This window comes from Cnephaeus nilssonii, assembly GCF_951640355.1.
Source record: "Cnephaeus nilssonii genome assembly, chromosome: 5".
Lineage (NCBI taxonomy): Eukaryota > Metazoa > Chordata > Mammalia > Chiroptera > Vespertilionidae > Cnephaeus > Cnephaeus nilssonii.
This window is the reverse complement of record NC_137076.1, coordinates 20,533,480-20,560,079: the sequence shown is the minus strand read 5'-3', so window position 1 is coordinate 20,560,079 and position 26,600 is coordinate 20,533,480. Positions and strand designations below refer to the sequence as shown.

General features: G+C 43.1%; 1 protein-coding gene across 1 annotated transcript; it reads left to right on the top strand.

Moving 5' to 3' along the window:
* Positions 1–9,757: 9,757 nt before the first annotated feature.
* LOC307100381 (olfactory receptor 7C2-like) lies at positions 9,758–10,696 on the top strand (the record flags this gene model as incomplete). The annotated part of the gene is made up of 1 exon (XM_079772753.1): positions 9,758–10,696. The coding sequence occupies one exon, from the start codon at positions 9,758–9,760 to the stop codon at positions 10,694–10,696; it is 939 nt and encodes a 312-aa protein (XP_079628879.1).
* Between the last annotated feature and the right edge of the window lie 15,904 nt (positions 10,697–26,600).

The window sequence follows — 26,600 nt, the reverse complement described above, 5'->3', positions numbered from 1 at the left end:
AATCAATAAAGAAATATAGGCCTTAAATGAAACACTAGACCAAATAGATACCATCAACATTTACAGAACATTTCATCCCAGAACATCAGATTATGCATTCTTCTCCAGTGCACATGGAACATTCTCAAGGATAGACCATATATTGGGTCACAGAACAAGCATCAACAAATTCAAAAAGATTGAAATTATTCCAAGCATATTTTCTGACCACAATGCCTTGAGATTAGAAAGCAACAGCAAAAAGGAGGTTAAAAAAAAACCTACAAATACATGGAGATTAAACAGCATACTACTAAAAAATGACTGGGTCAAAGAAGAAATAAAAGATGAGATCAAAAGAAACATAGAGACAAATGAGAATGATAACACACCATATCAAAACCTCTGGGATGCAGCGAAAGCTGTAATAAGAGGGAAGTTTATATCACTACAGGCCTATCTCAAGAAACAAGAGAAGTTCCAAGTAAACAACCTAAATATCACACCTTGAAAGACTAGAGAAAGAAGAACAAAAGCAACCCAAAATTAGCAGAAGAAAGGAAATAATAAAAATTAGAGCAGAATTAAATGAAATAGAGAACAAAAAGACTATACAAAAAAAATCAAAAAAACAAAGAGCTGGTTCTTTGAAAAGATTAATAAAATTGACAACCCCTAGCTAGGCTCACAAGGAAAAATGGGGGAAGACCCATATAAACAAAATCAGAAATGAGAGAGGAGAAATCACCACAGACATCACAGATATACAAAGGATCATACTAGAATATTATGAAAGCCTTTATGCCACCAAATTCAATAACCTAAAAGAAACTGACAAATTCCTAGAAATATATAACCTTCCTAGACTAAATCATGAAGAACTGGAAAATCTAAGTAGACCCATCAGCAGTCAGGAAATTGAAACAACCATCAAAAACCTCCCAAAAAACAAAAGTCCAGAACCAGATGGTTTCACCAGTGAATTCTACCAAACGTACAAGGAAGAATTAAAACCTATTCTTTTCAAACTCATTCAAAAAATTGAATAAGAGGCAATACTTCCTAACACATTCTATGAAGCCAATATAACCCTGATACCAAAACCTAGCAAAGATAACACACAAAAAAAGAAAACTACAAACCAATATCCCTGATGAATATAGACACAAAAATCCTAAACAAAATACTAACTAATTGAATACAATAGTACATCCAAAAAGTAATACATCACGATCAAGTGGGATTCATTCCAGGGGTACAAGGATGATTCAATATCCGCAAATCAATCAACATAATACACCACATTAACAAAAGAAAGGATAAAAATCATACGATCTTGTCAATAGATGCAGAAAAAAGCATTTGATAGGATACAACATCAATTTATGATTTAAATGCTCAATAAAATAGGAATAGAAGGAAAGTACCTCAACATAATAAAGGCCATATATGATAAACCCTCAGCCAATATTATATTCAATGGTGAAAAACTGAAAGCTTTTCCCCTAAGATCAGGAAAAAGACAAGGATGTCCACTCTTATTCAACATAGTACTGGAAGTTCTAGCCAGAGCAATAAGGCAAGAGAAAGAAATAAAAGGCATCCAAATAGGGAAGGAAGAAGTCAAACTGTCACTTTTTGTGGATGACATGATGCTGTATATAGAAAACCCTAAAGACTCTACCAAAAAACTACTGGAAACAATAAATAATTACAGTCAAGTTGTAGGATACAAAATCAATATGCAAAAATCCATGGCCTTCCTGTATACTAGCAACAAAACTTCAGAAAAAGAAATGGAGAAAACAATTCCTTTTGCAATAGCAACCAAAAGAATAAAATACCTAGGAATAAACTTAACAAAGAATGTGAGAGACCTACATACTGAAAATTACAAAACATTATTAAAAGAGATTGAAAAAGACACAAAGAAATGGAAAAATATCCCACATTCATGGGTTGGAAGAATCAACATAGTTAAAATGGCCATTTTACCCAAAGCAATATACAGATTTAATGCAATCCCCATAAAAATCCCAATGTCATTTTTTTAAAAAATAGAATGAGAAATCATTAGATATGTATGGAAGCACAAAAGACCCAGAATAGACAAAACAATCCTGAAAAAAAAAAATAACAAGGCTGGAGGTATCACGCTACCTGATTTCAAAATATACTGCAGAGCTACAATACTCAAAACAGCATGGTATTGGCAGAGAAACAGTTACACAGATCAATGGAACAGAATAGAGAGCCCAGCTATAAAACCACACATATATGGACAGATAATTTTTGACAAAGGAGCCGGAAATGCATATTGGAGTAAAGATAATCTCTTCAATAAATGGTGCTGGAAAACTGGAAAGCCACATGAAAAAAGGATGAAACTGGATTGCAGTCTGTCCCCATGTACAAAAATTAATTCAAAATGGATCAAAGACTAAGACCCAAAACTATGAGTCACATAGAGAAAAATATAGTACCAAACTTATGGACGTGGGTGGTAGAGAACATTTTATGGATTTGACCCCCAAAGCCTAGGGGGTAAAGGCAAAAATAAATGAATGGGATTATATCAAACTGAAGAGCTTTTGTACAGCAAAAGAAACGGACAACAAAACAAACAGGCAGCCAAACAGATGGGAGATAATATTTGCATACAGTAGCCCTGACAAAGGTTTAATTTCCAAAATATATAAGGAACTCATGCTGAAACCGGTTTGGCTCAGTGGATAGAGAGTCGGCCTGCGGACTGAGGGGTCCCGGGTTTGATTCGGTCAAGGGCGTGTACCTCGGTTGCGGGTACATCCCCAGTGGTGGGGGGGGGGGGGTGCTGGAGGCAGTTGATTGATGTTTCTAGCTCTCTATCCCTCTCCCTTCCCCTCTGTAAAAAATCAATAAAATATATTTTAAAAAAAATAAAAAAGAACTCATAAAACTCAACACCAAACAAATAAGCAATCCAATCAAAAACTGGGCAGAGGACCTGAAAATACACCTCTCCCAAGAAGACATACAAATAGCCAATAGACATTAGTATATGAAAACATGTTCAAAATCACTGGAAATTAGGGAAATGCAAATTAAAACTACAATGAGACATCACCTTACACCAGTTAGAGTGGCCATTATCAACAAGACAAGCAACAACAAGTGTTGGAGAGATTGTGGGGAAAAGGGAACCCTCACTCACTGCTGGTGGGAATGTAGACTGGTACAACCACTATGGAAAGCAGTCTGGCAATTCCTAAAAAATTAAAAATAGAGCTACCATGTGACCCAACAACCCCACTCCTGGGCATGTACCCAAAAAACTCAAAATCATTTATATGCAAAGATATATGCACCCCTATGTTCATTGCAGCATTATTCATGGTGGCCAAGACTTGGAAACAGCCAAAGCACCCTGCGATAGAGGACTGGATAAAGAAGATGTGGTATATACACAATGGAGTACTACACGGCCATAAAAAAGGATGAAATAGCGTCATTTACAACAACATGGATGGGCCTTGAGAACATTATGCTAGGTGAATAAGTCAGACAGAAAAAGCTAAGAACTATATGATTTCACTCATACGTGGAATATAAAACTGGAACTTATGAACACAATCAGCAGTGTGATGGTTGCCAGAGGGAAGGGGTGGGGGAAGAAAGGGGTCCTAATATGAGGTGACAGGAAAATATTTGACTTTGGGTGGTGGACACATGGTCCTATATACAGATTTTGTAACTTAGTCATCCACACATGAAACCTATATGTTCATGTTGACTAATGTCATCCCAATAAAATTTAATTTAAAAAAAATAAATAAATAAAACAGCCTAAGATGATCTCAAAAAATCATGCACCACCTAGGCTCTCCCCTGTTGTTTCTTCTACCCGTGTTTCTTCCTTTGTTTCACTGTCCCCAGCGTTAATAAACATACTCTCAAGTCCGCCTGGACTCAGGTTGTGAAATCTTTCCTACAGGAAGTCAAGGACCCACACACTACAGGCCAGCCTGAGGCAAACCCACGCCAGTAACAAAGGGATGGGATAAATGTAGCTGGCCTCTAAAATGGCCCCAAGGGTACAAAACTAGAAGAAAAGAAGTTCTGTTTTATTTTTGTTCCTTCACTCATGGGAACCAAATTGCTCAGAGAATAGAGTAACCATGGAACAATTAATTTAATGAAGATTTGTGAGAAGTCAATCCCTAAAGCCCCAGAAGCAGTACCTATGTCCCTTACTTCTCTCACCTACAGACCAACTATTCCAGGAAGGAGGGAGTCCAACTGTGCTTTTCAGAGCACAGACGCCTGATGCCCCCTCCCTGCCCTTCCTTGGAGCTGGGTTAAATATCCATCACCTAGGGAAGGAAGGACCAAGGAAACTAGTGGTTCGGCAATACCATCAGACATCTGCTGTGCAAACAGGTATGGAGGCAGGCAGAGCTCTCAAAGGATGAACTTTGATAGTACCAATGGGGATAGCACAATAGTGAGAATCCATTTACTTAAAACATTCTACACAGTACAATTCCTGTGTCTCTCTCCATTTCTCTTTCTCTCAGCTTCCTTTTCTCCCTCTTCTGGGACTCAATTCTAAGGATCTCTGACCTTCCTAAAGGAAACTGACTTTCTCTCTGCCCCCAACATCTGTCAAGAGTTTCATACCCAGCCATCTTAGCCATTTATTCAGGAGCCACTACAAGTTCCTCTATCAAAGATTCACCCATATTCTTCTATCTATAAAACGGTATTCAGTCATTTACTCACTCATTCATTCAAACAAGAAACATTCTCTGGAATTCTGCCTAGTGAGGACTTATAAGTTTATTCATACCTCTTGTGATCTCAAGTTAACTAATGTTTCTGTGTCTTAGTTTCCACATTTGTAAAATGAGAATACTGATAGTATCCTCTTCATAAGGATAATATGAGAACTAAATTTAAAAAGATAAACAAGGGGAAGATTTTTGTGTCTATCACCTAGTGAACACCTATACATTTTAATTGTCACCATTGTATTATTGTAAGCAAATATTCATTGTTAAATAAAAAAATAGTGATGATGATAAAATAAACCAAGGCATATAAAATATAGCACAAGTGCTCAACACATGAGAGCCTCAAGAAACTGTAGCTAATTTAGTAAATTTATCACTCTCATTTTTGTGTATTTGCAAGTTTCCAGTCCCTGTTCCAAGACATTTAAATTTTTGTTAATATGTGAAATAATTATAATCTATTTTCTAAGAGATTTTCCTAGACATGTAAACACTGCTGGGGGGTTTTTCCCTTGTACCCACTTTTTGTTAATTTTTATTTTTGAATAATTTTAGATTTATAGAAAACTTACAAAGACAGTACAGTGAGTTCCCATAATGATGAAATGTTTTGGAACTAGATGGAAACAATGGTTGCAAAACATTCTGAAAATACTTTAAAATGGCTACTGGTGCCCTGGCCACATGGCTCAGTTGGCTGGATCTTTGACCCATACAGCGAAAGGTTGTCGGTTCAATTCTCCATCAGGCCACATACCTAGGTTGTAGTTCGATCCCCTGGTCGGGCGTGTCTGAGAGGCAACTGATTGATGTTTCTCTCTCTCTCTCTCTCTCTCTCTCTCTCTCTCTCTCTCTCTCTCATCAACAACAACAAAAATATCCTTGAGTGATTATTTAAAAATAAATATAAAAATAAGTGGCTCCTGGTTTATATATTTGTTTTGTGGTAACTGCCTTACTAAAACTATACACAGCTAAAAGAGGTTTTCAGCTGCCAATTCATTATCTCCAGCCCATGCATCATCTTCAAACAATGAAGAGTTGCCTTTTCAATACTTAGGACTCTTATATCTTTTTCTCCTTGCATTGCATTGGTTGAAACTGCCCAAGAGTTAATAAATAATATTAATGATGGCAGACTTTCTTTTCTTCTTTAATACTTAAAAGAGAATTCTTCTATTGTTCCTGCCAGAATATGCCATCAGGCATTTTTGGTGGTAACGTGGTGAGTTTTAATGTGTATTTAATTCCTTCCTGCATTGTTGATCTGTTATCCTACATCTTGAATCAACTTTGGACACTCATATTTTCTTTTTAAAAAATTCATAATATTACTTACCCAGTGAATTTAAGCATTTCCTTACCTCTGTGTTCATTTTTCTCATTCCTAATTTTAGGCATTTCTGTTCTTTCTCTCTTTTTGTCTTTTTTTTATTACACTCTGTCTAATTTTGTCTATTTGTTTGCTTTTGCCAAGAATTAGCTATACATTTTATTTTTCAGTTCTAAAATTTTTCGTCTTTTTAATGCATTAACTCTGCTTTTACCTTAATTTTCTGCTATACCTAGGTTTGTTTTCTTAACATCTTCACATTTTATTAAATGTTTGTTTCTTGAAGATAGACTGCATGTGTGTTCATTTGTACTTTTGAATGAAGTAGTAGAAGAAAGTAAGTCTAAAAATCAAGATTCATGTTACCACTCAAAGATTATTCTTGTCCTTTTTTGGTGTATCTTGCTTTAGATCAGTTTTTCTTGATGCTATGCAAATATGTGTTTAAATATAAAAGACATGTATGCTGTTTTGATTTCTCCAGTCCAGGAACGTAGACAAAGTATCCTTTTATAGCAGTGTCTTAGTATTATTTTTCTTTCCACATGATGAATTTTGCATTTTTCTTTCTTTTTAAAAAGGATTCTTAATTCCCTCAGTGAAAAAGGTGTCTACTTTAATTTCACCCTTGTAAATTTAGAGTAAGAATAAAAATTTTCTCAAATATTTAATTACCCTTTTGTTGTTGTTGTTAATCCTCACCCGGGATATTTTTCCCATTGATTTTTTTAGAGAATGGAAGGGAGGGGGAGAGACAGAGAGAGAGAAACATCAATGTGAGAGAGACACAGCGATTGGTTGCCTCCCGGGGCTCAGCACTGAGCCTGCAACCGAGGTACATGCCCTTGACCTGAGACCCTTCGGTCTGCAAGCCAACGCTCTAACCACTGAACAAACCAGCTAGGTCACCCTTATGTTTCATTTTATGAATCATTAACAATGCATGCCTTTTTCTTAGTTAACACATTAATCTTTTTATAATTTATGATAAAGGCTTTTTTAAAGATATTAAAATTTATCAACCAAATAGGGTATTTTTGCATTCTAATTTTCTGGAAGGCACATTTTCTCATTCAGAATTTTTCAATTTATGACCCAATTATTGATTTTTTTTCCTTTTATTTATACCAAAGTCTTTATAGTCAGAGAGAACTTCCACTTTCAAAGAGTACATATATTCATGTATAAATTTATATTACCTATATATTTATCTATTTTCTTCTAGTAGTCTCTTGCTCCACACTTAACATTTGAAATTTGTTTGGGAACATGAAGATAGGATTTAACATTGTTTTTTTTCTAAGTAGTTACTCTCTAAACAATTATCTGTACCTTTAAAAGTCCCTTTAAGGTATCCAGGGATAAAAATTGCAAGTTGGTGCTGGACACACAAGATTGCTTTCCCTTGACCCTTTGCAGTTAGGTGTGGCAATGTCACGAGTTCTGGCTAATCAATGGGCAATATGGGTATGTGGGAATTCTGTGTCAAAGTGCTCAATTGTCATTGCAGTTAGTCTTTCTCCCCTCTTCACCTGCTGTCATGCTTGTGGATGAGACTTCACACGATTGAAGCTTCCAGATGATTGGTGAGATGACAGCCCAAAATTCAAAGAAGCCTCAGTTACTTCATAAAGAACAATTGGCTTGGAAAATTGTTTGTGCTTACATCAGATTTTGCATGAACAAAAAATAAACGTTTATTGTGTTAGCCTCTGAATTTCGGACTGCTAGTCGCTGCAGCATAATTGTGTCTATTCAGACTCATACAGGTATTTTCCTACATTGATGAAAGAAATGTGAAGTGCTAAGCTTCTTTAGAAGGTAATCTAACAGCACCTACTAAAATAAAAGATATATAAACCCTTTGACTGATCTAATTCACCTTTGGGAATTTACATCACAGAAATAAAATTACCAATTCATAAAACCAAAAGTAGTTTATTTTTAAAAATTATATATCCTAAATTATGGTGAATGTAAAATTAAATCACAAAATGCTAGGATTATTCCCATGAAAGAAAGAAAGAATAAGAATGCCAACTATTACCATAAATTTGAAGTGTTCTCAAAGTTCATACCAATACAATAAGAGCTAAAGATAAATAGGTGTTGTAAATTAATATTATTTGGAGAAAGTAGGTAAATATTAGAGAAAATCTTTAAAGTATAGCATGGGAAATATAGTTAATAATATTGTATTATATATGGTGCCAGGTGGGTATTGAAAATAGGGAGAACGCTTTGTAAAGTATGGGATTGTCTAACCACTACTATGCTGTAAACCTGAAACTAATACAAAATAATATTGAATGTAAACTGTATTTGAATTTTTTATTTTCTTAAATCTTAAAATTAATCAGAAAATGCGTAGGACACCTTATAAATGCAAAAAAAATCAAAAGTTTTCCTAACATAATAATAATACCAGAGATAAAATGTAGAGGAGCATTATTCTTAATGGCATTATGCCTAAAATGCATCAAAATACTATGTAGAAATCCTGCCGTTTGCAACACCATGTATGAACCTGGAGGACACTATGCTAAGTGAAATAAGCCAGACATCAAAGGATAAATACTGCATTATTCCACTGATATGAGGACTCTAAAATAGTCACAAACACATAGAAGCGGGGGGGGAGGGGAAATGGGAAATGGTTGCTCAATGGGTATAAAATTTCTGTTATGCAAGATGAATAAGTTCTAGAAATCTGCTATAGTGCGGTATTGTGCACTTTAAAGTGTCAAGAGGATAGATCATAAGTGTTCTTATCTCACACACACACACACAGAATACTTGAACATTTCTTAAGGTGATGGTTATGTTTATTACCTTGATTGTGGTGTTGGTATCATGGTTGTATGCATATGTTTAAACTTATCAGGATATATGGTATACATTAAATAGGTACAAATTTTTATAAATCTTATACCTCAATAAAGCTAAAAAGAAAAGATGAACTCATGTGAAAAACAAACTGAATGTTTAGAAGCATTAGGAGATCATATTTAAAAATTCAGTTTTTTATTTTATCTAGGAACACTAGTAATATACATGAAATGTAGACTATGATTAATAATAACATGGGTTATTATTTTTGTTAGCAGAAGGAGAACCCAAGGTCCAGAAGATCTAAGATACAGAAACCACAGCACAATAAAGGAACCTCTTAGTTACTGGAAGGTCTGCCTTCCAGAGTTAGGAAACTCCCCTTTCCTACAAGTACTGAGCAAAAAAGTGTCAGAGATGCTGGGAATGGGGTGACTGCTTAGGGATGCAGGCAACCACTGCTCAAGAAGTAGTCCTCGCCTTCGAGCATCAGAGTTCCTGAGAGGGCATGTTAAAGCACAGACACCGGCTCCACACCCCAAGTATCCCATTCAATAGGTCAGGTGAGCCCCAAAATGTGCATCCCTAACAGCTTACCAAGTGATGCTGGTCAGGGACCGCAACTTGAGAACCACTGGGCCTAGAGACAGACACTTTCCCAGGTAACAACAGTAACCACAATTTGCCAGCAAAGACAGCCAACCATTCATTACCTAAGATGAATGACTATGGTTTTCCTGGGTTTGGATTAAGGACATTTCTATCATTCCAAGGATTCCTTATTTGAAGTGAAATTTGTGTTGCATTTTTTTTTTTCCTCCTTCTGGGCAAACCCAGCAGCTCTATGGAAAGAGGAAACGAAACAAGAGTCAGAAACTTTCTCCTCCTGGGATTCTCGGAGAAGCCGGACCTGCAGCCTCTCCTCTTTGGGCTGTTTCTGTCCATGTACTTGGTCACATTTACCGGGAACCTGCTCATCATTCTGGCCATCAGCTCCGACTCCCACCTCCACACACCCATGTACTTCTTCCTCTCCAACCTGTCCTTGATAGACATCTGTTTCACCTCCACCACCGTCCCAAAGATGCTGGTGAACATCCAGACACAGAGCAGAGTCATCACCTATGAAGGCTGCATCACCCAGATTTTTTTTTTCCTTGTGTTTGGATGCTTGGACAATTTACTCCTAACCGTGATGGCCTATGACCGCTTTGTGGCCATCTGTCACCCCCTGCACTACACCGTCATCATGAGCCCTCGGTTCTGCGGACTACTGGCTCTGGGGTCCTGGTGCATCAGTGTTATAGGCTCCCTGCTTGAAACCTTGACCATCTTGAGACTGTCCTTCTGCACAAACATTGAAATCCCACACTTTTTTTGTGATCTCCCTGAAGTCCTGAAACTCACCTGTTCTGACACCTTCATCAATTACCTGGTGGTATATTTTCTGACTATTGTCCTAGCTGTTTTCCCTCTCTCTGGAATCCTCTTTTCTTATGCTCAGATTTTGTCCTCCATCCTGAGGATTTCCTCAGCTGGCGGCAAGTACAAAGCTTTCTCCACCTGTGGGTCTCACCTGTCAGTGGTCTCCTTGTTCTATAGCACAAGTCTGGGGGTCTACTTCAGTTCTGCAGCCACTTCATCCTCTAGGACAAGTTTGGTGGCCTCAGTGATGTACACCACGGTCACCCCCATGCTGAACCCCTTCATCTACAGTCTTCGGAACAGGGACATGAAGAGGGCTCTGGGGGGACTCCTTATCGGGAGTAACTGTCAGGGATAAAGCCGTTACAGGACTCCGGTGAGTAGCTGAGCACACAATACTGAGGACCAGAAATCCTGGCTTCTTTTATCCGATATTTTTCATTTTCCTTTTTTTTAAAATATGTTTAATTGATTTTTTAGAGAAAGAAGAAGGGAGAGGGATAGAGAAATAAAAACATGGATGAGAGAGAAACATCCATCAGCTGCCTCCTGCACGCCCCCTACTGGGGATCGAGCCCAAAATCCAGGCATTGTGCCTTGACCAGGAATCGAACCAGCAACTCAATCACTGAGCACACAGGCCAGGCCATTTTCTTAAATTTATATGTTTTAAAGCAAAACTTTCCTTGGGTCTTCTTTGTTCTCTCACTATTTTTCTTCAGGTCCTATCTTGGATTCTCTTTTTCACTTTACAACTAGTCATTTTAACTTTATATAAATAAAGCCTGGTGTTTTCTCAGTTACCTTAAGTAATGGTTTGGATTTTTTAAAAATATTAAGTCTCATACTGTATCTCCTATATGGAGACTCTGTGCCCTGCTTTGGTCACGGGGGTTCAGGATTATGGAGGTGGAGACAGAGCTTGGCTTGTTCCCAGGGCGCTGCCTGCTGAGCCAGGATCACTCCTAGGGCAGCTGCATTAACCTCCAGATGTGATGTCTAGGTTCCCTTGGTTCCCAGGTAACTCGTTAAGAAAGCCTCATTTCAATTCACCTATCACGTGCCCATATGTCTCTTTGCAGCCTACCACCTAGATTTCCAAAAGTGAAATGTAAGATTACATTTTTTTAAATTTGTCAACTTTTAAGATTATTTTCCTTGAAAGATTGAAGGAGGCAATGATAACCCTTTTTCCTCCAACATTGCTTTTGATAGGAGTTTGTCGATATTATTAGAGTTAAATTGGAATTGATGTCAACTAACCAATAAGACAAAATAGAGCTCTCAAAAAAAAATGTCTCCGGCTTTTAAAATGTACCCTCAGAAGTGATGCGATGTGTACCTAGTTTGGAAGCAGTGCCCTGCAAACTCATTTACAGAGATGATTTCTGAGGTTATGTGAAATGCAGTCAAGTTGCAGAATATGAAATCAATATGTAAAAATCCACTGATCATATGAACTTGCAAAGAGAAGAGAGCCATCTACCAGCTAAGGAGCGAAGCCTCAACAGAAGCCAGTCCTGCTGACAACTTGATCTCAGACTTCCAGCCTCCAAAAGTATAAGAAAATTCATTTCTGTTATTTAAGCCTCCCAGTCTGTGGTACTTTGTCATGCAGCCCTAGCAAAGTAATATACCCTGCTCCTACAAGGAGCACACTGGAAACACAGACCATGGGGTGGTCTGAGGCCAGAGGCTGAATTTCTGCTTTTTGCCTGGGATCCCGGGCAAAGTTCCCCAGGGTCAAATGTGGAGTAGGGTGTTGTACAGTGTAAACCTCAAGAAGGCCTCCTTGTGGTTAACTGGGCACAAATTCATAACCAGAGGCCAGCAGCCATTGCTGACAGAGGCCTCCCCTGCACTGTGCATTTCAGGGAAAAGCCACAGACTGAGCTGCCAGCCTTCTGCACTGTGTTCCTGCCATCTGAGTCTACCCCTATAAGGTAGTTCCTGGTATCATCTTTCAATCCATGGGCTGAAACCTGCCTTATCTTGCAACTACACAGTTACATTTTCATTTGCATCTATACTGACCAATCAGAGCAGCTCCATGATGATCAATCAGAACACATGATGCTGACCAATCAGGATAGTGCTATTTGGACCAATCAAACTGTGCCCATTTGATTCCTCATTCGCCTAAAAAATGGACCAATCAGAAACCAGGGCGGGAACTTTCTCTGTAAAAGGCAGACTCCCTTTGCCTCAGCAGACACACTTTCAATTTCCACCAGAGGCTGCATTTCCCCTATTTGCAAACTGTTCACCTCACCAAAGTCTCTCTTTTCCACACCTCAGATTGGGGACTTTTGTTAACAATAAGCAGAAGAGGCTCTTGCCTTTGCATGAATTATTTCTCGTCTCTGACCATAAATGTCTCCATGGTAACCTTTGAGCCCTTGGGATATCTTGCCTGATAAAAGTGTCTTTGGCCTGGCTGGTGTGGCTCAGTGATTGAGCATTGACCTATGAACCAGAAGGTCATGGTTCGATTCCTGGTCAGGGCACATGTCTGGATTGCAGGCTTGATCCGAGTAGAGGGCATACAGAAGGCAGCTGATCCATAATTATCTCTCATCATTAATGTTTCTATCTCTCTCTCCCTCTCCCTTCCTCTCTGAAATCAGAAAAAAATACTTTTTTAACAATTACATTATTTTTAAATCATAGGAAAATGTTTTATTTATTTATTTATTTATCTTAATCCTTACATGAGGATATTTTTCCATTGATTTTTTTTATTTCTTTATTGATTAAGGTGTCACATATTTGTCCTCATCCCCCCATTCCCATCCCACACCCCTCCCCACAGATGCCCCCACCCCCCTGTTGTCCTTAACCATTGGTTAGGCTAGTATGCATGCACACAAGTCCTTTGGTTGATCTCTCCCCCCTACCCCCACCTTCCCCTACCCTCCCTCTGAGGCCTGACAGTCCGATCGATGCCTCCTTGTTTCTGGGTCTGTTCTTGTTCATAAGTCTATGTTGTTCATCATTTCCCCTAGATGAGTGAGATCATGTGTTACTAGAAGTATACTTATAAGAACTGAATGTGAGACGAGCAATAATAGTTATGCTGACAGGCAAATGAATCAGTCTGTAGTGAGTTTCTTTCTGGACCAACAGTTCTTTTGAGACCCAATTTCAATGTCCACCAGTTCCTTATGTGTACATGTCGGCACTGACTTTTCAGCTCTGGATGGTGTACAAATGGTGGTAATGCAGGTCCGACTCCCTCTGGTTTGGTCTCGCCCGGACCCAGGGGCGCGGCTTCACCTGGACTCAGGGACGCGCGGCCTCACCCGGACCTGGAACCCAGCATCACCCGTGCCATGGGGCGCATGGCCTCACCCGGACCCAGGGGCACGTGGCCTCACCCGGACCCAGGTGCGCGCGGCCTCACCCGGACCCGGGCTCCACCCTCACCCTGACCCAGGGGCGCACGGCCTCCCCCGGACCCAGGGGTGAGCAGCCTCACCCAGACCCGGGGGCGTGCAGCCTCAACTGGGCCCGGGATCCAGCCTCACCCAGATGCAGGGGCGCGTGGCCTCTCCCGGACCCAGGGGCACGCGGCCTCACCCGGGCCCGGGACCCAGCCTCATCCGGACCCAGGGGTGCGTGGCCTCGCTCGGACCCAGGGGCGCGGCCTCACCCGGACCCGGGACCCAGCCTCACCCGGATCCAGGGGCGCACGGCCTCACCAGGACCCGGGATCCAGCTTCACCCAGACCCAGAGGCCCATGGCCTCACCCAGACCCAGGGCACATGGCCTCTCCCAGACCCAGGGCACATGGCCTCTCCCAGACCCAGGGGCGCGGCCTCACCCGGACCCGGGACCCAGCCTCACCCAGATCCAGGGGCGCATGGCCTCACCCGGACCCGGGATCCAGCTTCACCCAGACCCAGGGGCGCGTGGTCTCTCCCGGACCCGGGGGTGCGTGGCCTCACCCGGACCCGGGACCCAGCCTCACTCAGATCCAGGGGCGCATGGCCTCACCCGGACCCGGGACCCAGCCTCACTCAGATCCAGGGGCGCATGGCCTCACCCGGACCCAGGACCCAGTCTCACCCGGATCCAGGGGCGCGTGGCCTCACCCGGATCCAGGGGCACATGGCCTCATCCGGACCCAGGGGCGCGTGGCCTCACCCGGACCCGGGACCCAGCCTCATCCGGATCCAGGGGCACATGGCCTCACCTGGACCCAGGGGCGCGTGGCCTCACCCGGAACCAGGGGCGCGTGGCCTCTCCCAGACCCAGGGTCGCGTGGCCTCACCTGGACCCAGGTGCGAGCAGCTTCCCCCAGACCCGGGACCCAGCGTCACCCGGATCCAGGGGCACCCGGCCTCGCCCAGACCCAGGATCCAGCTTCACCTGGACCCAGGGGCGCATGGCCTCATCCAGACCCAGGGGCGCCTGGCCTCTCCCGGTCCCAGGACCCAGCCTCACCCGGATCCAGGGGCACACGGCCTCGCCCGGACCCGGGATCTAGCTTCTCCCGGACCCAGGGGCGCGTGGCCTCACCCGGACCCAAGGGGTGCGTGGCCTCTCCCAGACCCAGGGTCACGTGGCCTTACCCGGATCCAGGGGCACACAGCCTCACCCGGACCCGGGACCCAGCCTCACCCGGATCCAGGGGCACACGGCCTCACCCGGACCCGGGACCCAGCCTCACCCGGATCCAGGGGCACAGGGCCTCGCCCATACCCAGGATTCAGCTTCACCTGAACCCAGGGGCGCGTGGCCTCTCCCAGACCCTGGGGCGCGTGGCCTCACCTGGACCCAAGTGCGCGAGGCCTCACCTGGACCCGGGACCCAGCCTCTCCCGGATCCAGGGGCATACGGCCTCACCCGGACCCGGGATACAGCTTCACCCGGACCCAGGGGCGCGTGGCCTCACCCGGACCCAGGGGCACGTGGCCTCTCCCAGACCCAGGGTCGCGTGGCCTCACCCTGGTCCAGGGGCCACGGCCCCACCTGGACCCAGGTACCAGCCTCACCCGGACCTAGGGGCGCATAGCCTCACCCGGACCCAGGGGGGGCCGCACCACCCGGACCCGGGACCCAGCCTCACCCTGACCCAGTTCCCAGCCTCACCCGGACCCAGGGGCGTGCGGCTTCACCCGGATCTGGGACCCAGCGGTTTTTCGTCTTCTTGATCCCAATTCCTGCTGGTCAATTCCATCTCAGCAATTCCTTCGGCCATTTTCTCAGAGCTCCAGGGCAGCCGCCGCAGAACTCATTGGGTGGCGGGCTCGGCGAAGCTTCGGTGTGCCCGGTGCGCGGCGGCGGGCTGGTCCGGGTTGGCTGCATCGGCCCTTGGGTCTGCAGCGGTGGCCGGTCGCCGAGCGTACGCACCTGGCCGCTTCCGGGGCGTTGAGATTCTTGAAGGACTCGGAGGTCAGCAAGCGCGGGGTCTCCCACCCCATGTCTCCCAGTGGCTCGTCTGTCCGTGCTCGGCAGCGAGTGGAGCCTTCCCCTCAGCCGGAGACCGCCGGGGGAACTGCACCGAGCACGTTCCAGGCCGCCATTGTGTCGCCTGAGCCGTAGTTCTTAAAGTGTGATCTTTGGGTCACCGGCATCAGCATCATCCCGCGTACCCCTCTCTTTTATTCTAGTTGTAGAGCATCTGCTCAGCCAGCCCTCCGGTGGTTCTGGATGGTGTCTGCTCTGCTCTCCCATCGTAGACTCAAAATTGTTGTGGTAGGCAACAATCAGGCTTCCGCCCTATGCCTCCATCTTGGTCCTCCTTTGTATAGTTAAGTCTTGATTGTTGTTGGTGTCGCTGGGAGGAATTGTCCTCCAGGCCAATTGGCCGTGCGGACCCTCTGTGTCTATGAAGGAAGAGTTGCTGTGTAGGAGACATGTTTATGGGCCGGGTCTTGGTGCAGCAAGGCTTTGGCGCTCACTGAGTCTGCCTCTTGAATGTGTCCCTTATGCGAGTGGTTGAAATCTGGTGTCATCTCACACCGACCACTAGATGCCCTCGTTTCTGGGTCTCCAATGGAGTGTAGGTCAGCTACTGCCTGAGGCCACTCAGCAGGAATTACAGCAAAAACTGCAGTTTCCTCCTCCTGTCTGAGCGGCCCTGGAGCAGTCTGACTAGAACCGCAGTTTATCTGGTCAAGCTGCCATAGGGCAGGCCACCCACACGCAAAAGCCGTTGCTTGGAGCCCAGGTGGGCCTGCAAAACGTGCGGGGCGGGTCTGCAAAACGTGCGGGGCGGGTCCCAGGGTGGGGCGGGTCTCAGGGCGGGGCGGGGCCTCAGGGCGCCACCAGGCCATGGCGTGGCGAACCGAACTGGCTGCAAGTCTGCTTTTTCTGCTTTCCACGTTTCTAAGCCCCCTCGTTCCGCACTCCAGCGCAGCAAACACTGATTGTTGGGCGCACCTCCACAAGGAAGTTACTCCCACTCTCCGACACAAAGGCCAAGAGTCCAGCCTCTCCCCGCAGGCGTCTGGGTCTCCCGCGCGTCCCCAGAAGCTGGATTTCAGGGTGATGGGGAGCTAATTTCCCCTAGGGTTGGAACAAAAGCCGCAGGACCCTTCCCCCGCCCCCAGCCCAACCCACGCGCCTCCGCACCTCAGCCCCTCCGAGTTCGCTCTTTCCTCTTCCCTCTTAGCTGTAAATCCACCATTCAGCCAGCTCTCCTGTGGTTCTGGGTGGCAGACGCTCTGTCCTCCAGTTGTATCCTTGAAATTGTTGTGTGCGGCGAAGTTTCTTTGTTTAACTTTGCTGCCTTCTTGGTTCTCCTCTCTCAAAATGGCTAAAGGACTTGAATGTAAGACGGGAAGTCCTAAAAATCCTCTAAGTCGGTGTTGGCGGTCTCCGGGGCCCCGAGGATCTCACTGAGCAGCTCGGCCAGGTCAGTGACGCGGATGGGCCCGTCCTGCAGAAAGATGGTCTCTTCCTTCACCGAGAGCCACTGCTCCGAGTCCGCGGCCACCGCCACAGCAGCTGCCACGGCCGCCCACGAGCTCATGGCCCCGGCTGAGGTGCTGACCGAGAGGAGCAGCCGCCTGGCCTGGGGAGACGCGAGCAGGAGTCGCTGCGCTCACCAGTCCATCTTTTAGTTGTATTTCCGAAACTGCCATGCGAGGCAACAGATCATCCGTTCACCTCCGCCGCCATCTTGGCTCCTTCTTCCTCCGAAAATTTTTACTTTAGAAAATTAACTTTCATTTGTAATGCTAAGAGCAAGACACCCATGTAAAACATACATGGTGTCAAAACAAGCCAAAGGAAAATCGTTTGGGCAAAAATGAAAAAGGATCGCAAGTCAAATTTATAGAAAAGATTCCTTTATTAACTTTTGGTCGAGAATTCGTTTGTTTATTTTCAGAAAACAACTCCGAAACCATGTGGATTCTTGCAACAGAGAGGAATTGACAGGAGTGCTCCAGCCATGAAGACAGAAGAGAAACAGTCCAGAGATGGAAGATGCTGACGATGCCTTGCCATACTAGCAGTCAGCAGATGTGCGTCACTGCAGATTGCCCAGGACCAAACCAGAGAGGGTCGGACCTGCATTACCACCATTTGTCCACCATCCAGAACTGAAATATCATTGCTGTTATGTACACATAAGGAACTGTTGGACATAGAAATTGGGAGTCAAAAGAACTGTTGGCCCAGAAAGAAACTCACTATAGACTGATTCATTTGCCTCTCAGCATAACCATTATTGCTTGTCTCATTTTCAGTTCTTATAAGTGTATTTCTAGTATCACATGAGCTCACTCATCTAGGGGAAATGATGAACAGCATAGACTGATGAACAAAAATAGCATCGATTAGACTATCAGACCTCAGAGGGAAGGTAGGGGAGGGGATAAGAGAGATAGATCAACCAAAGGACTTATGTGCTTGCATATGAGCCTAATCAGTGATCACGGACAACAGGGGGGTGGGGGCATGCATGGGGAGGGGTTTGAGATGGGAATGGGGGGGGTGAGGACAAATATGTGATACCTTAATCAATAAAGTAATTAAAAAATAAATAAATAAATAAATAAAAATAAGAGACTTAAAAAATTTTAAAAAATTAAAAAATAAAACCGTCACAAAATGCAAAAAAAAACTATATGATTTCACTTATATGTGAGATATAAAACTGAAAGCAATAAAAAAGACAAAAAAACAAATGAACAAAAACCCATAGACAAAGACAACAGTACGGTGATTACTAGAGGGAAAGGGCGTGGGGGCAGATAGAAGAGAGTAAAGAAGGTCAGCTATTTGGTGACAAGAAGAGACTTATTTTCTGTGGTGAGCACACAATACAAAATACAGAGGATATATTATAGATTTGTACACTTGAAACCTGCATAATTTTATTAGCCAGTTTCTCTCTCATATCAATGTTTCTCTCTCCCTCTCTTTTCCTCTCTCTCTCAAATCAATCCTATATGATAAAGACGCAATATGCTAATTGACCAACACACCCTCACAAGATGGAGGCACCCACAGCCACAAGATGGTGGCGCCTAGTCCCCTCAGCCCCGCAGGCAATGAATTTTCATGTGACCATTACCTTTTTAAGAAATCCTTACCCAAGGATATGATTATTTCTTTTAGATCATCTGTTCTCGGGGAGCAGGCCTAAGCCAGCAGGTGTGCATCCACAAGGGCCCCAGACTGTGAGAGGGCGCAGGCTGGGCTGAGGGACCCCCCGTGTGCATGAGTTTTCATGCACCAGACCTCTAGGAAAAACATATTTTTTAAAGGAAAGGAAAAGTTGAAGTGTGCAGACAGAATTCCAATCAACACCTATTCCTTATTCCAATTATAACTTTGGGTAGATCACTAAACTCCTTCCAGCCCCATTCCTGCAATGGAGAATGAAGTTCATAGAATGGACTTTTCTAAAATTTAAATCAAACAAAGCCTGTAAGATACTAAAAACAGATGATATGGCATAAGTTATATAACTATGGCTTCAAATTAACAAAGGTCTTACAATGTGGGACTACATAGCAGCTCTTGTCTTCTGATATAAGTATGAAATTTCTCATTGATTTGATAAATATGTCATGAAGCCAAGGAGTATGACCTTACATCAAAGTCACACAGTCCTCTCTCTTGTTGAAGAGAGAAATTGCAATTTTCTGGAGGTATCATGGCTTATGCCCCACAACAAGTCAGTGCTTTGAATATCCAAGGTTCCTAGCCAAGCCAGTTTCCTCAGTCTTGGACCTTTGAGAAAATGTAATTCAAAGTTGGGTAAGGTGCTGGGAGATGAGACCTCAAGAGGGTCATAGAGAAGGCGTACCAAAAACAGGATTCACTTAACATCTAACCTGGTCCCTTGGCAACAAAGAATCGGCAGGAAAATTTTCCATTCTGTTCAGACCAGGGTGTCCCACAGGGAAACCAGGTGCTCAGAGATGGGAGCAACAATGCCAACAGCAGCTAATGAGCAGATAAAGAAGGAATAATATCTCCTCTGCATCAGACTTGCAACCTGTGCAAGGTTAGACTGGAACAGAACATGTTTACTTCTTTTGGAGTCTCAAGTCTGACTCTGAGACTAGTGCTGACTCCTTCCTGCTCTTTTGTCTGAGAACAGAGCTTCAGTCTCCCACATTAACCATCCAGGGAGCAATTCAGACTTCTACAAGGAGCCCTTCCTTTCAGGGACCCATCCAGGTGAGTCTGAGAGTGCAGCAGATGCTGTGGGAAGATTCAAGGACTGCATCCCAGAATCTCTCCCTGAGGTAACCTGAGAGCCTAACCAGGCCAGCTCAGAGCTGAGAGACTGCCATAAATGTTTGCTAGGTAGGTGAATACATAGTTAATACATTTAGTATGCTAAATTAGTTTTCTTCTAAAGTCATTGCTGTTTGGCATAGAATTCCTTTACATATGTATGATGGATTTAGGGAAATGGATGAAAATGTATTAATTTTGTGTGGTCAATTCCATCAGTCTGTCATATTGTGTCTTCTCCCATTATTTTTAAACGTAAACAGTTCTACATCTTTCACCTTGGCAAAAACATTCTTTTGCATTTAATTAATGATCTTTTCCTTTCATTTTGTAAGCATAATCTATTTATGTTTACATAGGTGGAAATTATAACTGTAGATACTGCTTTCTCCACTGCCTTTTAAAAGTATATTTTTGTATTTTTAATTCCACACCTTTGCCCATATATCTGGAATTAGAGGCCTATATAGATGTGATTAAAGTTTTATATTTTTTCTTTTCTTTTGAAATTAGTTTTACAGTTTTATTCAATTTTATTAAAGCCATCAGGTGAATATACAATATTCAACCATGTTTATTTTCCCCTGCCATTTTTATATTATGAATATTCCAAACCTTAACTTTTTTCTATATAGAAGCACACATTTATAAAACTACATAAATGAGGAAAATCAGTGGGCTCCCTGCTCACTTAACCTCACATTATGCAAAGAAGGTCCAGTATAATAAAATAAGTGTGCTATGATATCGTATTCTCAGGAATAATTATGTGAAGAAAGGGGATCAATAGTTGTGGCATAAGCAGGATTTTATAAAAAATGTTCAGGGATGATTTGAATGTTGACAAGGAACAGAACCAGGACTAGTGCCCACCCATCAGTTGTGTCACAAAAGAGATGAAACCTCAAAGCCAAAAATTGCAAAGGAAAGATGCTCTTGAGCCATATAAACACCAGAGTGATCTAATAAACGTGGCATAGGTGCAGGAATCATAATTAGATCAGAGGCTGGGGAGGACGCTGTGATGAGGCCAGTGGAGCAGGGAAGGTCCAATTGGTGTGTGGTCCCTTGAGTCCCAGGTAACTTCAGCAGCCACACTGGCTCCCTCTTCTCTCTGCACCTGGCCCTCTGCTGGGCTCTTCACTATTATTACTTTTCCTTCATTAGCAGGAAATGGCCTTTTACGCAGTTCTTGCATTTCTTGTGTAGAATTCCAGATCTGTTCTACTGTGTCTCAAAATAAGACACACCTTTTATATTGTTATCCAGCATTTTTGCACGTACACACATACACACACACACACACACACACACACACACACACACACACACACACAAGAGAACCGTGAAATGATTATGTATGTACCCTCACTGTGTATGACACACTCTAATACTTTCTTTTGTGCCTCCTTGATTCCATTCTATTTCATTCTTACAACTGTAATCTGGCACCCTAATGGCTCCTGATCTCAGAATATGGAGAATACTCCTCAAGCTTGTCCTCCACACCCAGCTTCATAGAATACATGTTTATTCAGCCACACTAAACTAAATCTGAAGGGGGAGAATGAGTTTGTATAGCATGCTATATGCCTCAGGTACTCACAGTCTAGCAAGAAACAAAGACTTGGAATTAAATTAAAATCTCACCATGGGTGCCCTAACACTTAGATTAAGAGCATGAGAAAGTGACCTTTTCCTGTGCTAATGTTAGAAAAAGAAAAGCTTCATGAAGGAGAGGATCCAGTCTCTCTGAAAGATGAGTTGGAGTTTGGAGGATGGAGGGGGGTGAAAAATTCCAAAAAGGCCAGTGGGGAGACCCCAAGCAGAGGAAAGCAAGCCCATAAAGGCTCTGAAGCTGGAGTCAAGCTCAATGTTTAGGAGACCAGTGTGAGGGAGGCCAGGGCTCTGTGAGGGTGGAGCTGGCTGAAAGTTCACAGACACTTGAGCTGAAGCTACAGAATTTGGGCTTCTAAATCCAGTAAGGAGTCACTAGGGGAGGAATTTAAATCAGAGAGTTCAATGATCAGCATTAAAGTTCTCTCTGAGTCAATGTGAGTATTTGACTAAAGGGGTGCCCACCTGTTTGGTGGGAGAGATGACAGGGAACTGAAATATGTCTGTGGAATTGGAGACCAAGATGTTGGGCAGCATTAATGACATTTGAGATGTAGAATAATCAGCCTTATCCCATCACAGTGGTAACCATTCATTTACCAACAAGAAGGAAGTATACCAAGCACTCTACATATAATATATTGATTATCTGTCCATCATCATGGGCCAATGGATGCTGCAATCTTCACCATCAGGTGAGGATATTAATAATTATCATGTTGTATACCTGAAACTTAGATAATGTCATAAACCAATGTTACCTCATTTTTTAAAAGGGCATATAGTTCTGGCCAGTGTTGCTTAGTGGTAGAGTGTTGTTCTACACACCCAAGGGTCATGAGTTGAATTCCCAGTCAAGGCCACATACCTGGGTTGCAAGTTCATTCCCTGGCCCCAGGTCTGGGCAGGTGCAGGAGGCAATCAATCAAAGTTTTTCACATCGATGTTCCTATCTATCTATCTATCTATCTATCTATCTATCTATCTATCTCCCTCTCCCTCTTTCTCTCTCTCTCCTCTTCCTTCCTCTACTGTCTCTAGAATCAATGGAAAAAATATTCTTAGGTCAGGATTAACAAAAAATAAATTAGCTTGGCCAGTGTAGCTCAGTGGTTGAGAATCAACCTATGAACCAGGAGGTCACAGTCTGATTCCTGGTCAGGGCATATACCTGGCATGCGGACTCCATCCCTGGTGTGGTGGTGCAGGAGGTAGCCAGTCAATGATTCTCTCTCATCATTGATGTTTCTATCTCTCTCTCCTGCTCCCTTCCTCTCTGAAATAAATTTTAAAAATTTTTTTAATTAATCAATTGATTGATAAAAAATAAAGAAAGCATGTAAAAACCATGTAGGCCGTACCAAAAAATATAATTAATTTAAAGAAATGAAATGGTTCAAATGGCCTGCAAGTATAAACAGCTAATATGTGGTAGTTAAACTGAAAAGTCAGTCATTGAATTACAAATGGCTGGCATGTATTATTACCATTTACAAACTGTTTTCCATTTCATCAATAACCCCCATTATTGTATGTTGTATTTGCTGATGTAGATTGTGTGTTTGTTTCCTTTGCTCTTTTTTCCAAAGGAATGTTCAATCTGTACAGCATCTTGACAATGTAAAATATCACTTTTTTCTCTTGGATAAACTGCTTTTTGTTGCTTCATTAGTTAATCAATTTTTAAAGTTTCTTTAAATAGGGGACACAACATAGCCATAAGAAAATAGAGTCCCCTGTTTACATGTCCACAGGAGGCTTACCAACTGGAATTTGATACTACTTCTATATTCTTCAGGATAAAGATAAACTGGTATTGACATCATTCCTTATATCATTATTTTTCTAATTATTATGATGGGGTGAGAAAAGCCTGGTGATAACATGGCCCCAGATAGTAATTAGTAGTGCACTCTCATGTTTGGGGGGTGGCGGGATGTGTGTGTGTGTGTGTGTGTGTGTGTGTGTGTGTGTGTGTGTGTGTTATGGGGCAGTTGGATCTGAGCCCATATACTCCAAAATGTGTTCCTTAACCATTTGTACTCTGTAAGAGTCCACAGATGCAAGCGGCAGACCATTTTTAATTAAATTTAAAATATCGTGGCAGTTAACTGGTTAAAATACAGATGCCAGAATGTTAACCAACACATGAATATAAAAGGGGAATCCATTAGTATTTACAGTATTTTTTGAGACAAAATTAATAAAGTGCAGAGAACAACACGTGAACAAGGGATTCTTTGTGAGCACGGAGGCCACCTTGTTCCTTCACATTCTCTGACACCACCTGTTATTGTTCCCCTCTCGATTATTCCCCTCACCATGCTGGATCCTTTTTGAGTCTTGAATATCGGGAACAAGTGTCATCTCAGGGCTTTTTCACTGACTCTTTTCCTGCACCCCTAATAACCTTGTGTCCCCCACTCTGACTTCCTTGAGGTCCCTGTTCAAATGTCACCTTGTTTGCAGGGCTTCCTGAACTCACAGTATAAAATAACATCCCATCCACTCTATTTTACACGTACTTTCTTTTTCTTCACATGACACCATATGGCATGGTATATATGACCTATATTTTATGTATATTGTTTCATCATTATTATATCTTAAAGGTTTTTTTTCTCAGCATCCTATATCCTTTCTCTAGAGATGGCCATTACTCAACATATATTCCTCAAGTGCATGAAAACATTTCTCATTCAAACTGTGTAGAAGAACCAAGATGGTTGCATAGGTAAACACTGTACTCACTGCCTCCCACAACCACATCAAAATTACAACTAAAATACAGAACAACCATCATTTAGAAGTGCCTGAAAGCTGTCTGAATGGAAGTCCTACAACTAGAGAAGTAAAAAAGAAAGCACACTGAGACGGGCAGGATGGGCAGAAGGGCTGAATGGGCTGGTCTGACACCACGTGTGCCATTTTTTAGAGCAGGAGGGATATCTCGGCTATGAAGGCCTCCCATGAGGAGCAAGGTGTCCCAGTCCCATACCAGGCCCCTCAGCCCAGGGTTACAGTGTCAGAAAGAGAAGTTCCTATAACTTCAGGCTATAAAAACCAGTGGGAATTGTGGCTGAATGGTATGGAGGCTGTGGGAGCCCCAGAGTTCCTCTTAACAGGCCAAAACATGAACTTACCCAGACTCGGTCCCTCTGAGCCCCAGAACTAGGGCAGCAGATTTGGGGGAGAGGGGATCATGGGACATACAGAGAAGAACTGGATTGTCTGGCATCAGGGCAAGAACTTGGGGGTGGGTTTCTGAGACCTCCCCCATCACAGAGCTGACTGGCAGCCATATCTGAGTCTCCATCAGCCTTGAGCACACTGTTTGCTCCACCCTATTGATTCCCTGAGACCTCACCCCATCAAATTTGCAGCCCCACCCAAGCTATTTTCAGCAGCTTTTCCATATGAATGGCCTGTCCTAGCTCAGGCTTCAGACTTCCCTAAAATCTCTCAAACAAGCAATAGCTGCAATCAGCATGCCCCATACCTTTCAATAAAAGGCCCAAGACCTGGCACTAGCAACAGCCTGCCTTGCTTCACAGTTCAGCCTCTCATAGGCACTGGTAAGCCCAACATAAGTAGCAACCATCTGCAAATATCTCTGTAGCTCCTGCCAGGTGGCCCCAGGAAGTGGCTAACTTTGCACCTTCTGGGAGGACTCAGAACCAATGCACCCAGTGCACAGCTTCAGACCACAGCAGATTACAACTCTACACATCCACAAGCAACACACTCAAGGGGCAGACTCATTGAGCACCAAAGCCCCACTGAAGCAAGTTCTGCTCCATAGAGGTTTTTCCTACACAGCAACTCTTCTGCTATAGAAATAGCTGGTCCTCACAGTCAATTGTCTTGGAGCTCAATTCTTCCCAGTGATTCCAACAGCAATCAGGGCTCAGCTACAACAAGACTGTGCACACAGCCCACATAGAGGTGCACCTAAAGTGCCCAGCTCAGGTGACTGAGGAGGCTGAGCCACTGGCCCTACAGGACAACTACTATACAAGGCCATTTTACTGATTCCAGGAGACATAGCAGCTCTACCTAATACTTAGAAACAAACACAGGGAAGCAGCCAAAATGCAGAGACAAAGAAAGATGTCACAAATGAAAGAACAGAATAAATCTCCAGAAAACAAACTAAATGAAGTGGAAGAAAACAAACCACAAGATACAGAGTTCAAAACAATGGTTATAAGAATGCTCAAGGATCTTGATGAGAGCCTCAAGGGCCTTAGTGACAATTTCAAGAATCTTAGTGAGAACAGCAAAAACATGAAAAAGAACCAGTCAGAAATTAAGCACTATCTGATGTAAAGAAGAATTTACAGAGATTCAACAGTACAATAGAGGATGCCAAGAATCAAATCAGTGATTTGAAATATGAGGAAACAAAAATACCCAATCAGGAGACCAAAAAGAAAGAAGAATCCAAAAATATGAGGATAGTGTAAGGAGCCTCTGGGACAAGTTGAAGTGTACCAACGTTCCTTATGGGGGTGCCAGAAGGACAAAAAAGAGAGCAAGATATTGAAAACTTATTTGAATAAGCCAAAGAACTTATGCACTTATATGCATAGCCCATGGACAGAGGCAATAGAGCAGTGAAGACCTGGGGGGCTGGGAGGAGGGGGAATGGGGTCATGGGAGATATCTGTAATAGTATCAACAATAAAAAATACACTTAAAAATAATAATAATGACAGAAAACTTCCCCTACCGGGTGAAAGAAACAGACTTACAACTTCAGGAAGTGCAGAGAATCCCAAACAAGAGGAACCCAAAGAGGCCTACACCAAGACACATCATAATTAAAATGCCAAAGGTTAAAGTCAAAGAGAGAATCTTAAAAGCAGCAAGAGAAAAGCAGTTACTTACCTATGAGGGAGTGCCCATACAACTGTCAACTGATTTCTCAACAGAAACG